Here is a 17,882-nt window from a genome sequence, read left to right as displayed (position 1 = left end):
ATTTCTACAATGAAGACACACAGATTGACAACAGATATATGAAAAGATGCTCAACTTCACTAATCACCCAGGGAAATGCAAATCTAAACCTCCACCTCACACATATTAAGATGACTATTGTTAAAAAAAAAAAAGTTAACAGGTGTTGGCGAGGATGTGGAGAATTTGGAACACTAGTACACCATTACTGGCAATGTAATGATGAAACCACTATGAAAAACAGTTGGGCAGTTGCTCACAAAATTAAATATCATTCTCGTTCTGAGCTCAAGTCTAGGAGGTCATGCACGTGTTTGCATTCCCTCTCTTTGAACTCTGGTGAGGCACCATGTGAACAAGTCCAGTTTAGCATGTTGGATAATGAGAGACATGGGCCCAGTCATGGCTGTTGCTGCAGCCCACATTTCTAATCTCCAAAATCACATCCACCTAGATGATTAGCAACTGGTCACAAACATATGAGCAAGCCTATGTGAGACCTGAAAAGCCTTCCAGCTGAACCCAATTCAAGTCACTAACATGCAAAGTTATTATAAATCATTATCTTGTAAGCCAATATTTTTTCTTTCTTCTGGCGTAAAAGCTAACTGATACAATCTTAAACTTGAAACTTTTAGAGTACTATTTATTACTTCCAACAGGAACCTCCAATCTATTTTCAAGCTCTGTTGGTTTCACTATTGAATCATATCTCATCTATAAATTGCTTTTCTATTGGTAATGTCCTTCACTCTAAACCACTTCAATGCACATGAATGCTATCTTCTAGTGATACCACACTTTTCATCACATCCCGAAATGTATCACACAACTATTAGATTTCACATCTTTTGATACTTGTACTTATTTTTGAAATTCTACTAATTTATTAGTCTGTATTGTAGATACCAAAATCTTTACTATGTCCTACAATGCTCTTTATGAATTGACTTTTTCACCATTTCAATCCTCATCTCTTTCTACTCTCAACTGTATTGTCCATACTGCAACCACACTGACTTCTAATGGTTCTTAGCATATTCCAAGCAATTTCTCACCATAGAAACTTTACACTTGTTATTCCTTTTGTCTAAAATGATTTTCCTCTATGTCAACATGGCTGGAATCTTCTTCTCTTTCAGGTCTCAGAGCAGAAGCTACCTCCTAAAAGAAAACTTTCCTGACTACTCTATCTCAAGTAGGTAATATGGAAAATTGTATTACTTGGTCTTAATTTCTTACCTCTCTACTCTTGCCATGATTTCCTGTTGGTAGAGTATACTTCCCCACTCTATTGTTTTTGGTCTTTACTGTGTGATTTAATTTAGCCAAAAGAACACAACACATACAATAACCAATCAGAAAATTTAAATGTTTTGCATTGTTTGGCTCTATTCTCTTTGATGCTGTTTCCTGTACCATAAAAAAAAAAAAAAAAAAAAAAAAAAAAAAAAAAAAAAAAAAAAACTCAGGCTTGCTGCTCATGGCCTGCTAGCTGCAGTTGGAGAGTTTTCCAGAAAGGCCCTAACAGCTGCTGGGACCTCTTGTCCTGTGGATCTTTCCTTCAATATTTCTCAAAGCAGCACCAGCTGCCCCAGCACTTAGGAGCTGATGGGTTCCATACAGAAGGAAGCCTGTGCTGCTATGGTTTGGTGGAGGGTCAAGAAGCACATCCTTTAAGAGTCTCCCTGCCATGAACAGAGCCCAGTGACTTCAGTTTGGGTGTGGTGAGCTGACCTCAGAGTCTATTATGAGCAGTTGAAGATGCAATGTGGAAGAGCTATAAAAGGTGCATCAGGAATACATCAAAAGATGCAATAATTCCCACAGAAAACCAGCTGAATATTAGCAGAAGACCTTAGACACCAGAAAGTACTGCAAAGATCCCAACATAACAGGGTAGGGCAGAGGTGAAAAAAAAAGGAGAAAGAGGAAGAGAAGAAAGGAAAGAGATGAGTCCTACACCCTGGAGCAGGGGGAGCTGAAACAGAGGAGAGATTGCCAAATTCAGGGAAACCCCCCTTATCTGATGGGGAAACCCCTGCACCAAAGGGGAACTTGATTGGGTCAGAAGGGAGGCATTTGGGACTGCCCAAAAAGGGTGAAGCAGCTGATCTGTGGCAGATGGGAAAGAGTGAGAAACACACAGAAGGTCCATACCATGGCTCTGCATGTCCTGGATTGAGAGGTGGGTCACAGCTGTACAGGGGGTCCAGGAGCTGGAATGTGGGAACCAGAGAACTGGTTTAGGGAGAGAAACATTGTTGGCTGTGGGGAGACAGACTGAGGGGACAGGAGGGAAGAAATCCACAACAGAAAATGCCTACCACGGAAAGCTGGGTGGCCATGCTGGTGGTGGGCTACTGCTGACTCACAAGCAGGGGGAAGGAGCCACTGGTGTTGCCTCTCTTTTGGAGCCAGCAACAAACAAAGGGAGGCCCCCTCTGGGCCTGGCTGTTGCAGTCATCAAGGGATAGAAAAAAGCCCCCCTGGTGGTAATGGCATGGTGTACCTGCTGCCAAGAACCAGAAGAAGTCTGCAGAGAAGGATATCTCTGGAGACATTTTGCTTATAGCCTAGCCCACTGGCATCCCTCTGCAATTGGTGCTGCTGCTGCCAGGGCTCCTGCTAGCCAAGCAGGACACTATTGCTGACTCACATGCAGGGGAAGGAGCCACTATTGTACCCTCTCTCTCCCCACATATCAGAGCCAACAGACAAACAATAAAGGAAGATCAGCTGGTTGCAGAGTAATACAAAAAGCCCCTGAGGGCAGACCATCAGACATCTTACACCAGGCAAAAGGAAAGAACCATATTAAGGCCAAATTTCCTATACCCAAAGCTGCTGGCATCCCTAGGGCTCCTGCTGTCTAAAGAGGAAGTTACTGTAGAGTCAAACACAAGGAGAAGAGCCACTATCAATGCCTCTCTCTCCCCAAAAAATGCATCTGCAGATGAACAATAAAGGAAACCCTCACTGAGGCAGACCCAAAAAGCTACAAGGCAGCCTCAGTATCAGACTCTGGCAGTTAGACCACAACCAGAAGCAAGGACAAAATCAAAGCTGAACACCAGGGACAGCGGTGCAAAGGAAGAGGTTCTATATTCTTTCCATCAGATATACATGCTTCAGACTAAATCCCTGTGATCAGCTAGGTAGACCCTATGTTTTTGGAATATCTGAGTAGACCAAGAATGTTCCCACAAATGGAAAAGGTCTTGCTCTGACAGCTGTGGACTGTGGGAGCAAGCACACACAGGAATTGTGTCAGATCAGAGCCTAAGTGGACCCCATAGGACCCACAGCAGGTCCAGAGTCCAACCTAGAGACAGAAGAGAGCCTCTTGGAGAAGCAAAGGTAGCCTGAGGCTCAAGACATGTACAAGGACAATTACAGCTGAGACTCCAAGGAAACAGAATTATTATTATTATTTCCATTGATCTGACCCATTCTGTGGCCAGTTCTAGCATTTTTTAAAATTTCTTTTCTTACTTTTTTTATTACAATCTTAGTCCTAAGGGATATTCATGTTTTATAACATTGTTTTATTCTACTTTTTACTTTTATTTTTATTTTTCAACATTTTTATATACTTCTAGCTAGATTTTTTTGTAGTGTTGAGTTTATCTCCCCCACTTCTTTTCTTATTTATCATTAATACATTTCTATTTTCATATTTTCTTTTTCTTTTTATATTTCCAGTCATACTATGTTCTTTTGTTGCTGTGTTTGATCCCTTATTATTTTATTTTATTTTATTTTATTTTACTTTTAATCAATATTATTGGCCTGCTCTGTTTCCTTGCTTTATTCTTCAAATGACACACTGCTTTGGTCTTTGTTATAGGTTTTGTCTTTATCTTAGCTCAAATTATAGTTGTTTAATTTCCTTCTGGGGATCTTCATTCTATCTGGATGTTCTCTTCCTCTTTGTTATATTTGCTCCCTGTTTCTATTTGGTCCCTGTTATATTTGGTCCTTTTTTCACAATTTCCCTGTTTGTTTGCTTTCTTTTTTTTGTTAGTTTGTTTTGTTTTGATTTTTGTTGGTTTTCTCTTTAATTGCCTGATTGCATTCTGCGGTTCTTCTGTCAGGTTGTCCTAGTGCTTTATGTTTTATTGGGTTCTGTTTTTGTGTTTCTTGTGCATGTATGTGTTTCCTTGATTCAGAATTTGTTTGAATTAAAATTTTACAATTAGTCTGGGGCTTGGGTAGTCTTTTATAATCCCCTTTATTGCCAGGAAGAGCAATCTCTGGAGTCTGGATTCCTCAACTAGAAGTCAAGTCAGAGGCTCTGGGGAGAGAGCACCAAGTCCATGATGCTAGATCATAAGAGAGTCCTCAGCCACAGGGAGGATTAACCACAAAGTATTCTCACAGAGGCCTCTATAAGAGTCTAAGACCCAGATTTACTCAACTACCTGCAACTGCCAGTGCTTGATACCTCACACCAAACCACAAACAAGACAGGAACACAAACCCACCCATCAACACACAGACTACCTAAAGCCATAGTAAGCTCACAGATACCCTAAAACACACCACCTGACACAGCCCTGCTCATCAGAGGGAAAAGACTCAGATCCACACACCAGAAAATAGGCTCCAGATCCTCCTATCCGGAAGCCTACTCAAGACAGTGGACCAACCCCACCAAAAGTGGCAGAGAACAGAAACAAGAGAAATTACCACTAAGCAGCATAAGGATGGAGACAGCAAATAGTATAAATTAGAAAAAAAAAATGAGAAAACAAAGAAACACCTTGCAGGCAAAGGAGCAAGATAAAAACACACAAGAGCAAATAAATGAAGACACAACAGGAAAACTGCCTGAAAAAGTATTCAGAGTAATGATAGTAAAGATGATCCAGAATGTTGAAAACAAAACAGGGAAAATACAAGAACATTTAACAAGGACCTAGAAGAACTAAAGAGCAAACAAAAAATAATGAACAATACAATACCTGCAATTAAAAATATTCTAGATGGTACAAACAGCAGAATAACTGAGGCAGAAGAACGAGGAAGCAAGTTAGAAGATAGAATGGTGCAAATAACTGCCACAGAGCAGGAAAAAGAACAAAAAGAATGGAAAACCATGTCAGAGACATCAGTGACAATATTAAGTACACCAACATTCAAATCATAGGCATCCCAGAAGAAGAAGAAAGAAGGAAAGGGGCTGAGAAAATATTTGAAGAGGTTATAGTGGAAAACTTTCCCAACATGAGAAAGAAAATAGTTAATCAAGTCCAAGAAGTGCAGAGAGTCCCATACTGAATAAAAACTAGGAGAAACACACCAAGGCACATATTAATCAAACTAAGGAAAATTAACCACAAAGAAAATATATTAAAAGCAACAAGAGGAAAGCAACAAAGAACATAAAAGAGAAAACTCATAATGATAATAGCTGATCTTTCTGCAGAAACTCAGCAGACCAGAAGGGAGTGGCAGGATATACTGAAAGTGTTGAAAGAGAAAAACCTATAGCCAAGAATAGTCTAACCAGCAAGAATCTCATTCAGATTTGATGGAGAAATCAAAAGCTTTATAGACAAGCAAAAGTGAAGAGAATTCAGCGCCACCAAACCAGCCTTACAACAATCACTAAAGAAACTTTTCTAGGCAGGAAACACAAGAGAAGGAAAAGACCTACGAGAACAAACCCAAAACAATTAAGAAAATGGTAATAGGAATATACATGCCAATAATTATCTTAAATGAAAATAGATTAAATGTTCCAACCAAAAGACACAGACTGGCTGAATGGATACAAAAACAAGACCTTTATATATGCTGTCTACAAGAAACCCACTTCAGACCTAGGGACACATACAGACTGAAATAAGGGGATGGAAAAAGATATCCCATGCAAATGGAAGTCCAAAGAAAGCCAGAGTAGCAATACTCATATCATACAAATTATACTTTAAAGTTAAGACTGTTATAAGACACAAGAAAGGACACTACATAATGATAAAGGGGGTCAATCTAAGAAGAAGTCATAACAATTGCAAATATCTATGCACCCAACATAGGAACACCTCAATGCATAAGGCAAGTGCTAACAGCCTTAAAAGCAGAAATTGACAATAACACAATAATAGTAGGAGGCAAAAACACCTCACTTACACCAACGGACAGATCTTCCAAACAGAAAAAAAATAAATACAAGCTTTAAATGACACTTTAGATCATCTTGACTTAATTAATATTTATAGGACATTCCATCCAAAACTACAGAGTACACTTTCTTCTCAAGTGCACATGGAATATTCTCCAGGATAGATCAAATCTTGGGTCACAAATCAACCCTCAGTAAATTCCAGAAAATTGAAATCATACCAAGCATCTTCTCCAACTACAAAGCCATGAGAATAAATATCAATTACAGGAGAAAAAACTGTAAAAAATACAAACACATGGAGGCTAAAGAATATGTTATTAAATAATGAAGAAATCACTGAAGAAATCAAAGAGGGTATCAAAAAATACCTAGAAAAAATGACAATGAAAATACAATGACAAGAACATGGCGGCCGGCGGCGGCGGTAGTGCCGCTGCTGCCGGTTCCGCCAGCTCCCCTGAGCCTGGGACACAAGATTGAAAAGGACCGCTAAGAACATTCCTGAGCAAGAACTGTGCTGTGACATGGAGATGGAAGGGTTTACGAGAGAGGGTTCTCATCTCCCCATTCTAGGTAACAGTCGGGATGGTGAGAGCCAGCAGGGACCTTTGAGCCCATCAGCCTTAACCCAGGAGAAACCAGGAGCTGAGGAAGCCATTCGTGAATATCCTGTATTTGTGGAGCATTTGCAGGTGAGCCCAGACCTTCCGCAGCGTCAGAGAGTTCCGGCAACAAATGGTTTCCATGCACGTGGCTCAGATGTTAAAAGTCTGGATTGTGACCCAGCTTTGCATAATTGTCGGAAAAGTTATATAGCTAAGAGATCGGGTGACAGTGACACCTGTGGGAAGGCCTTCAGCCATTCTGTGGAAGTTATTCAATTTGGAAGAACTCAAACTAGAGAGAAACCCTATAAATACCCTGAAAGTGTTAAGTCTTTCAACCATCTTACCCCTCTTGGTGAACAAAAAATGATGAAAAGAGGGAAGAAACTGTATGAAGGTAAGCACTTTGGGGACATCTTCACCTTGAGTTCATCTCTTAATGAAAACAGGAGGAACAGCCCTGGAGAGAAATTGTATAAATGTACTGAATGTGGCAAGTGCTTCAAACGGAACTCTTCTCTTGTTTTGCATCACCGAACTCATACTGGAGAGAAACCTTATACCTGTAATGAGTGTGGAAAATCCTTCTCCAAGAACTATAACCTGATTGTGCATCAAAGAATCCATACAGGAGAGAAGCCCTATAAATGCAGTAAATGCGGGAAAGCCTTCAGCGATGGGTCGGCTCTGACGCAACACCAGAGGATTCACACGGGGGAGAAACCTTACGAATGTCTAGAATGTGGGAAAACCTTCAACCGAAATTCGTCCCTGATTCTGCATCAAAGAACTCACACAGGGGAAAAACCATATAGATGTAATGAGTGTGGGAAGCCTTTCACGGACATCTCCCACCTCACTGTGCATCTCAGAATCCACACTGGGGAGAAGCCCTATGAGTGTAGCAAATGTGGAAAGGCCTTCCGAGATGGCTCGTACCTCACCCAGCACGAGAGGACTCACACTGGAGAGAAGCCCTTTGAATGTGTGGAGTGCGGGAAATCCTTCAACCGTAACCCTCACCTCATCGTGCATCAGAAGATCCATTCTGGGGAGAAACCCTACGCGTGTAAAGAATGTGGGAAAACGTTCATTGAGAGTGCCTACCTCATCAGGCACCAGAGGATCCACACCGGTGAGAAGCCCTATGGCTGTGACCAGTGTCAGAAACTTTTCAGGAACATAGCTGGCCTCATCCGTCACCAGAGGACTCATACTGGTGAGAAGCCCTACGAGTGCAATCAGTGCGGCAAAGCTTTCAGGGACAGCTCCTGTCTGACAAAGCACCAGAGGATTCACACTAAGGAGACCCCATACCAGTGTCCAGAATGTGGGAAGTCCTTCAAGCAGAACTCTCACCTGGCTGTACATCAGAGACTCCACAGCAGGGAGGGTCCCAGCCATTGTCCTCAGTGTGGGAAAACATTCAGAAGGACCTCTTCCCTCATCCGACACCAGAGGTCACACCCCGGAGAACAGCCTGTGGACGTTTAATGAACGTGGGCCACACTCATCTCCCGACTGGCTCTCGGAAACCTAGGTGAAGGAGGAGTGTCTTCTGGGTGGCTTCTCCCTGTCAGTGGAAGAGACTGCTTTGGGCTATCCAGTGAATTGAGGAATGTGAGACATTTCTTAGCCATACTGTTAAGTCTGTACATTAGGGAACTCTTGGAGAGGATACAGGATGGTAATAAATGTGGCAAAGGCTTCAGGGGTGATTCAGCCTGTACCAAACATGGTAGTGCATACACTGGAATAAAGCCTTTGAAAATCAGGTAGACACTTCCCTGGAGGACCCACCTACCCATATGTCAGAGCCCTTAAGCTGGAAAGAGCCTGTGTAATTGGATGAGGAATCGTTTAGCAGAGAGTGTCTGCCTTACTGTATGTAAGCAAACTCTTACTGGATTCCAGGGAGGGAAGCTTCCGGCAGGAGCCCTGACTGTCTTGCCTGTGTCAGCAAAGGCGTGCTTGTGCTGGTGAGAAAGCCCACCCAGTGCTCCACCCACAGCAACCACAGAATCACAGAGGATTGCTGTTTGAACGTATTTCCTGCTAGATGCCGAGGGCTTGTGTCAGCGGGGCAGCTGGGTGAGGAAGTCGCTTGTGAGTGAACAATGATGTTATCCCTCTTAAGTGGAGACTGAAGCAGGTTCCTCCAGGAAGGAAAAGGCTGCTGCTGAGAAATGTGATGTGTTGCTTTAGTCGTTGAGACAAACAGAAAAACACCATGTTGTTATGTTTACGTTGTCACCCTCATTGTTCATTTGGACACTTGTGATTTGTTTCGTGCAACCACGCCAAACCATAATGATAAAGGTTTTGTTGTCATATTGAAAACACTTACAATGTGGCCGGCAACCGAAAGCATAAAATAGGAGATTTTCGGTTGCTACAGCCATATAAAGGCGTGCACACATATGGGTGTCGGCTGGAAGTTGATTGTGGAGAAATAAACGTGGTTTTCCTAAGGGAAAAAAAAAAAAAAAAAAAAATACAATGACAAAAAACCTGTGGGATGCAGAAAAACATTTCAAAGAGGGAAGTTTATAGCAATACAATCCAACCTCAAGGAACAAGAAAAATATCAAATAAACAACCTAATCTTACACCTAAAACAATTAGAGAAAGAACAACAACAACAACAACAAAAAAAAACCCTAAAGTGAGCAGAAGGAAAGAAACAAAGATCAGATCAGAAATAAATGAAAAAGAAATGAAGGAAACAATAGCAAAGATCAATAAAACTAAGAGCAGATTCTTTGAGAAGACAGACAAAATTGATAAACCATTAGCCAGACTCATCAAGAAAAAAAGTCACAAATCAACAGAATTAGAAATGACAAAGTATAAAAGCTGACACCACAGAAATACAAAAGATCATGAGAGACTACTACAAGCAACAATATGCTAATACATTGGATAACCTGGAAGAAATGCATAAATTCTCAGAAAAGTACAATCCTCCAAGACTGAACCAGGAAGAAATAGAAACTATGAACAGACCAGTTTCAAGCACTTAAATTGTAAATGTGATTAAAAATCTTCCAACAAACAAAAGCCCAGGGCCAGATGGCTTCACAGGCAAATTCAATCAAACATTTAGAGAAGAGCTAACACCTTTCCTTCTCAGACTCTTCCAAAATATAAGAGAAGGAGGAACACTCCCAAACTCATTCTACAAGGCCACGAACACCCTGATACCAAAACTGGGCAAAGATGTCACAAAAAAAGAAAATTACAGCCCAATATCACTGATGAATATAGATGCAAAAATTCTCCACAAAATACTAGCACACAGAATCAAACAGCACATTAAAAACATAATACACCATGATCAAGTGGGGTTTATTTCTGGAATGCAAGGGTTCTTCAATATGTGCAAATCAATCAATGTGATACATGATATTAACAAATTGAAGGATAAAAATGATATGATCATTTCAATAGATGCAGAAAAAGCTTTTGACAAAATTCAACATTCGTTTATGATAAAAGCTCTCCAGAAAGTCGGCATGCAAGGAAGTTAAGTCAACCCAATAAAAGCCATAAATGACAAACCAACAGTCAACACCATTTTAAATGGTGAAAAACTGAAATCATTCCCTCTAAGGACAGGAACAAGAGAAGTGTAACCATTCTCACCACTACTATTCAACATAGTTTGGAAATTTTAGCCAGTGCAATCAGAGAAGAAAAATAAATAACAGAATCCAAATACAAAAAGAAGTAAAATTGTCACTCTTTGCAGAGGACATGATATTATACATAGAAAGCCCTAAAGATTCTACCAGAAAACTGCTAGCTCTAATCAATGAAGTGAATAAAGTAGCAGGATACAAAATTATTGCACAGAAATATCTTGTGTTCTTATATATAAGCAATGAAAGAGCAGAAAGAGAAATTAAGGAAACACTTGCATTTACCATGGCAAGAAAAAGAATCAAATACATAGGAATAAACCTGCCTAAGGAGGCAAATGATCTGTATGCAGAAAACTTTAAGACACTGATGAAAGAAATCAAAGACAATACAAACAGACGGAGGGACTTACCATGTTCTTGGATTGGAAGAATCAACATTGTGAAAATGACTATAATACCCAAAGCAATTTACCAATTCAATGCAATCTCTATCAAATTACCAATGGCATTTTTCTCAGAACTAGAACATGAAATTTTATGACTTGTATGGAAATGCAAAAGACCCCGAATAGCCAAATCAATCTTGAGAAGGAAAGATGGAGTTGGTGGAATCAGACTCCCTGACTTCAAACTATACTACAAGGCCACGGTGATCAAGACAGTATGGTACTGGCACAAAAACAGAAACATAGATCAATGAAACAGAATCGAGAGCCCAGAGAGAAATCAATGCACATATGGGCACCTTATCTTTGACATAAGAGGCAAGAATATACAATAGAAAAAAGACAGCCTCTTCAATAAGTGGTGCCGGGAAAATTGGACAGCAACATGTAAAAGAATGAAATTAGAACACTTCCTAACACCATACACAAAAATAAACTCAAAATGGACTAAAGACCTCAATGTAAGGCCAGACACTATAAAACTCTTAGAAGAAAACATAGGCAGAACACTCTAGGACATAAATCAATGCAAGATCCTTTGTAACCCACCTCCTAACATAATGGAAATAAGATCAGAAATAAACAAATGTGACATATGAAACTTAAAAGCTTTTGCTTAGCCAAAAAAAACATAAACAAGCCAAGAAGGCAGCCCTCAGAATAGGAGAAAATATCCGCCAGTGAAGCAAGTGACAAAGGGTTAATCTCCAAAATATACAAGCAGCTCATGAAGCTTAATACCAAAAAAGAAAATAACCCAATCAACGGAAGGGCAGAAGACATTTCTCCAAAGAAAATATGCAGATGGCTAAGGAACACATGAAAGGATGCTCAGCATCACTAATCCTTGGAGAATTGCAAGTCAAAGCCATAATGAGGTATCACTTCACACTGGTCAGAATGGCCATCATCAAAAAATCTAGAAACAATAAATCCTGGAGAGGGTGCAGAGAAAAGACAACCCTCTTGCACTGTTGGTGGGAATGTAAATTGGTACAGCCACTATGGAACACAGTGTGGAGGTTCTTTAAAAAACTAAGAATAGAACTACCATATGACCCAGCAACACCACTACTGGGCATATACCCTAAGAATACCATAATCCAAAAAGAAACATGTACCATAATGTTCATTGCAGCACTATTTACACTAGCCAGGACATGGAAGCAACCTATATGCCCATCAACAGATGAATGGATAAAAAAGATGTGGCATATATATACAATGGAATTTTATTCTGCCATAAAAAGGAATGAAATTGAGCTATTTGTAGTGAGATGGAGGGACCTAGAGTCCATCACACAGAGCAAAGTAAGTCAGAAAGAGAAAAACAAATACCTTATGCTAACTCATTTATTTGGAATTAAAAAAATGGTACTGATGAACCCAGTGACAGGGTAAGAAAAAAGGTGCAGATGTAGAGAATGGACTTGAGGACTTGGCGGCGGGAGGGCCTATGGGGAAGCTGGGATGAAGTTGGGATGAAGTGAGAGAGTAGCATTGACATATGTACACTACCAAATGTAAAATAGTTAGCCATTGGGAAGCTACTGCATATCATAGGGAGATCAACTTGATGATGGTTGATGCCTTTGTATGCAGGGATAGGCAGTTAGGGAGGGAGTCACAGGAGGGAAGGGATATGGGGACATATGTATAAATACAGCTGATTCACTTTGTTTTACAGCAAAAACTGGCACAATAGTGTAAAGCAATTATATTCCAATAAAGAAATAATAATAATAAAAAAAAACTCGGCATGCCCAGGTGTTATTACTCATAAAAAAGCAGGTTCTAGAATAAGGGATATGGAACTGAGCCAAGCTGAGCCCCACAGGTTATCTGTAATTGCCATTTAATGTGACAAAAAATAAAGGTTACTGTAAGCACTGAGGTTTTGGGCTTTGTTTATTTCCATAGCAAAACTGACTAATACAACTCCTATCTTCATTATCATATATAATAATATATGCTTTTCTTTATAGAGTTTATCATAATCCCTAATTTTCCCTAACTTTTTTGTATTGACTATTAAAAAATATTTTCCCACAAAACTATATGCCCTATAATGGTAAAATCCATGTATGTCTGTCTACTGATCCACAGAGACCCTTCAATAATTATTTTTTGAACCAATGAATGGATCCTTTAGGGTTCATCTCAAATAAATGTGGCCTTTTTAGATTTCTTTAATGGTACTCTGTGTCTCCCTCATTCTTTCTCCCACCCTCAATAATTATCTGTGTTTTTAAATCTATTTATTTATTTACTTGTTTGTTTATTTATTGCCTGCACTGGGTCTTTGTTGCTGTACATGGGCTTTCTCTAGTTGCAGTGAGTGGGGGCTACTCTTCACTGTGGTGCGCAGGCTCCTCACTGTGGTGGCTTCTCTTGTTGTGGAGCATGGCCTCTAGGCCTGTGGGCTTCAGTAGTTGCAGCGCATGGGTTCCATAGTTGTGGCTCATGGGCTCTAGAGCATAGACTCAATAGTTGTGGTGAATGGGCTTAGTTTTTATGTGCCATGTGGGATCTTCCTGGACCAGGGATCGAACCCTTGTTGCTTGCATTGGCAGGTGGATTTTTAACAACTGCACAACCAGGGAAGTCCTTAATTATCTGTTTTTGTAGAGTAAATTATTTATGTTAAGAATCACCATATCATTGGACACAAATTTTAGGGTTTGTGAGACCATCACAGTTTCATAAAATTTTCTTATTCGCAACAAAGCAGTTTATTATATGTAGAACTAAAATTGATTTATTCTCTTTAAAAATATTTTGTAATTCAGAAAAAAACATCTTTGTATAATTATATGTCCAGATTTTTGGTTTAGTAGCTATGGCCATAAACAAATATTCATGCATTTTGACCATTCAAAATTTTGGCTTTCGTTGAAACACGTAAACAGTCCCTGACCATATAAATGATAAAATATAGAGTAAGTACATGGGCAAACTCTGATTATTTGGACCTAAAATTTACATGTTTGGATATATAAGGTAACTTCTTGCCAATTAAAACTATTAGTGCTATTGATTCTGGCCATCTACCAATATAAATAAATTCCTACTCAATTAAAAGTACATTATCTTTGCAATCAATAAAGCAGACTTCAAGAAATTTGAATGTTCAGTGTGTATCTTATAATGGCTTTCTTTTTCCTCTTTCCTATGATTTTCATAATTACAAGAAACTTCAAATCTATATTATTTATAAAATGTCAAATGATATTTACTTTCTATATTTGGACTTGGCTGATTTTTTAAAAAAAGCTAGTTTCCTTTTGCCAATCAATTTTTATAATACATGTGTGTTATATTTCCACAGCTTTCAGTGTTCCTCTACTTCAGTCTGTCCTGCACACCATTTCTAGATTTATTTTTCTAAAAAAATCACCTTCATCATATCATCACGAATTACACCATTAAATAAAATCTTAACAGTTCCCCAGTGTATAGAGGGCAATGTCCAAAATGCTCTGGTAACTCAGAAAGTCCTTCTCTAACCTGGCTCCACTTCAAAAGATAATTTTTTATCTCCCCCTTCTTAACTTCACTATGCTGAATGCAAACATTCTCCACTGTGCATCTTTCTTTTCGCTTTCGCCCACTTCAAATGTCATCCAATGTTTTGTGGTTAACTAATTCAAGTCATAATGTTCTTTCAGCACCCAGAACAACTTAAGTCTCTCTTTGCCTCATTCTGTCGAGGCTGCTCTAACTAAATACCATAAACTGGGTATCTTATAAACTGAAGAAATTTATTTTCCACAGTTCTGGAGGCTGGAAGTCAAGGATCAGGGTGCCAGCATGGTCAGGTAAGGGTCCTTTTCTGGATCACATACTTTGTGTGTTCTTACATGGTGGAAAAGAGAAGAGAACTCTCTTGGGACTCTTTTACAAGGGCATTATTCTTATTCATAAGGACTCCAACTTCATGACCTAATCAGCTCTCAAAGATACCATCACATTGGGCATGAGGATTCCAACATATGGATTTTGGAGTAACACCAACATTTAGACCATAGTACTGCTCTTCCAAGAAAATAGTTCTTATTACTTTGGTCCATGGTGATCTCTAGCTCCTAGAGATGTCTATGTCTCTCATTCCCAACTCTACCCTTTCAGCATAACCCCTTTCTAAAAATGTTCCTAGTACTTTTAAAGATAATAAACATTTTATGTCTTGTGTTGTTTTAATGAAATGATGATCTGCTATAGAATGGTAGATCTTGAATGGGTTTAGACATCTTTGAGCCCAATTTCGTAATTTACCAGATAAGATGAGATGGTCCAGAAATAGGAAATGACTTACCCAAAGTCACATAGCTAATTGCTATTATAGTAAGACTCAGAGCCATTTGTGCATAGTTAAATAAAGTCATCATAGAGGATTTGGAGTCAAGAAATACTTGGCAAGTAAAGTGGTCTGTGAAGACAATGACAAGGATGTTAGAGAATAGTTAACATTAGAGAAAAAATTGATTATGATCAAAAGAAGATATATTTAATTTAATTAGGAAACAATTTCTAGTTAAGGGAAATTTTAAAATTACAAATAGCTCTTAAATTCCTGTAAAATCCATGATAAGCTTGGAGTGACAGGTTTCAGAGTCACTCAAATTCTTGAATAATTTGATAAAACTGAAACATGGAAGGAAAAGTCCATAGTTTTTTTTTTTTTTAATCATCCTAGTCAATGTTCAATGTATGTTAAAATGGGTGCTGCATATTTCTCCTTATCAAAGTTCAGTTGTCAGTTTATGTATTCCATTTTTCTTATCTTTAAATACAGTTTAGATGTTATAAGCAGCTAGATTTTTATTCAGAAACTGACAGTAATTTATAATTGTTTTGAATTCCTTTAAGGAATCTATTCTATTCCAGTTACTCAGGTGCCAGTCTATTCTTTCAGACCTCTTATTTCCTGGAACTAGTTTATCTGGTAGCATTTTTTAAACCAGAGAACTTTGAGGTAGCATTATTTATAAAATTATCAATTGTTCATTAAGGCACACATACATTCTTATGTGTGTATGTGCATACATTCACATTTAGTAAATACACATTTATTAAGCATCATCCATGTGTCAAGCATTGTGTTAGGCACTGTGGATGCATTTAGTGACCCAAAGAGACAAAGTTTCTCCCCTTTAGTGCTTATCCTCTAGTGGAGGACATAGACATTAATGACATGCTCATACAGATCCATGTATAAATATAAATTGCATTGAGTGTTTTGAAAGACAAGTGTAGTGAGTGATGAGAACTAAAAATGGAGGTGGGTGTCAAGGAAAGCTTTCTTGTGGAGTCACTCGTAGAGTTATGCATTTATTACATCGTACAACGTCTACTTATATGTGCCCAGAGGCAAGGGAGATGTTTTCTTTTCCCAAAGATGTCATCCTTTACCAATCTTTGTGTTAGTGGGGCTGTGTTATTGCAGACAGGGTGCCTGTAATTTCTATAAAAACTCTGTATAATCTTGGATTGGCCCTACTTTCCTGTGAATGTTATGTTTGACCTCAAATGTAAAAAAATTAGTAGAACTAAGTTGATGGTAGGAAAAAAGCAAGCATCCTGTGGCATGTTATATTCCTATAAATTATAAGGAAGCACTGAACCTTCAAGGGACTGAAAAGGAGACTCATAGGTATTAGTATAATTAATGAGGTGTAGAAAGGAGCTAGAGAGGCAGGAACCAGTTGATGCCAAGACCTTCCATAATGATTGTTTTCATTCTCAAGGCCTCCAATATGGCCTCCAATGATTCTCAAGATTTTGAAGGAGTTTAAGCAGGAGAGTGATACAACCTGATTTACACTGTGAAAAAAATGATAACCCTCTCATTGTGTGGAGTAAGGATTTGATGTTAGAAGGAGATAGAGGCGAACCAGTTAGGAGACTCTTGTAGTAGTCCAAATGGGAGATGACAGTAGCTTGGGCTACTGTAGTAGTGATGGAGATAGAAGTGGATGGATATTCAGGAAATATTTAGCAAATGAAAGGTTGATGATAGATTGTTTATGAGGTAGAGGGATATGTCAATGATAATTCCTGCATTTTGGCTTCTACTACTAAATTGACATGTTAGTATTCATTAGTATATTTAACCCTGGACTAGAACCAGGCAGGTTTGTGGGGGAAAAGGGAATAAAGAATTTGATTTATTCAACTTGAATTTGAGTCACTTTTGAAACATTCAAATGAAGAGGTGAAGTAAATAATTGAATTTGTGGACCTGGGCCTCAAAGAACTCTAGGATGGAGCTATAACTTTGTAAGTCAATCTGTGTATAAATGGTAATTACAGAAATTGTCATTATGGTATCCAGCCTCCAATATGGTCTCCAATGATTCTCATTTCCTAAAATTCACTCCTTTGTGTGGTTCTTCCACACTGAATTAGGTCTGGTTTCTATGCCTGATAGAGTGCAAAGGAGATGATTATGTGTAACTTCCTAAGCCAGGTAATAAAGGGAATTGCTGCTTCCACCTTGATCTCTTGGGTTACTTTCTCTGGAAGCAACCAGCCACCATGCCATGAGGACACTCAGCCTTTGGAAAGGCCATCATGGAGAGGAACTGAGACATCAACCGTCATCACTAACATACCTTTGTGTGGGTGAATCCTCCAGCTCCAGTCAAGCCTGCAGATTAATATAGTCCCACTTATATCTAACTCTGTCCTTTTAAGAACTGTGAGGGGTCTGAGATTTTACCCTACTCATAAGATAATGTCAGTCTGTCACAGTTTCACAAATGCCATTGAATGATACATGGTTCCAGCATGAGAAACAAATAACTTTATTACTCATATTACAGCAGGCAGCATGAGCTTCATGGTTACATCTCACTCTGTAAGTCCCACAGTCATTTTATATGGTGCAGATGGATGCTAATATATGTATCATAGCTGAAGAAATCCAAGTTTGGGGGAACACAAATATTTTTTAATGGGTTGAAAACAAGCCTTCCCTTTACTTTGGAGAGAGATATTATCTTTATTATGCTGGACTGTAAGAAAATCTGCCCTTAGTTCTGGAGGTATATGCTACTTTGATTTTCCAAGCCTG

At 38.9% G+C, this 17,882-nt stretch overlaps 1 protein-coding gene across 1 annotated transcript; it reads left to right on the top strand.

Annotated features, from left to right (window-relative positions):
• Nucleotides 1-1,095: 1,095 nt before the first annotated feature.
• Nucleotides 1,096-9,188, top strand: LOC130841462 (zinc finger protein 329-like). Its single transcript, XM_057717618.1, has 2 exons — nt 1,096-1,177; nt 6,575-9,188. The coding sequence occupies exons 1-2, from the start codon at nt 1,096-1,098 to the stop codon at nt 8,209-8,211; spliced, it is 1,719 nt and encodes a 572-aa protein (XP_057573601.1). The 3' UTR covers nt 8,212-9,188.
• The last annotated feature ends 8,694 nt before the right edge of the window (nt 9,189-17,882 follow it).

This window comes from Hippopotamus amphibius, chromosome X, assembly GCF_030028045.1.
Source record: "Hippopotamus amphibius kiboko isolate mHipAmp2 chromosome X, mHipAmp2.hap2, whole genome shotgun sequence".
In the NCBI taxonomy this organism is placed as follows: Eukaryota; Metazoa; Chordata; class Mammalia; order Artiodactyla; family Hippopotamidae; genus Hippopotamus; species Hippopotamus amphibius.
This window is presented reverse-complemented; position numbering and strand designations above follow the sequence as displayed.

Excerpts from the sequence above, each read along its gene's own strand:
- LOC130841462 (XM_057717618.1), top strand. The coding sequence starts at position 1,096 with ATGGCTGGAATCTTCTTCTCTTTCAGGTCTCAGAGCAGAAGCTACCTC. Across the intron at positions 1,178-6,574 it reads TCCTGACTACTCTATCTCAA|CCTGGGACACAAGATTGAAA; the intron begins GTAGGTAATATG and ends AGCTCCCCTGAG.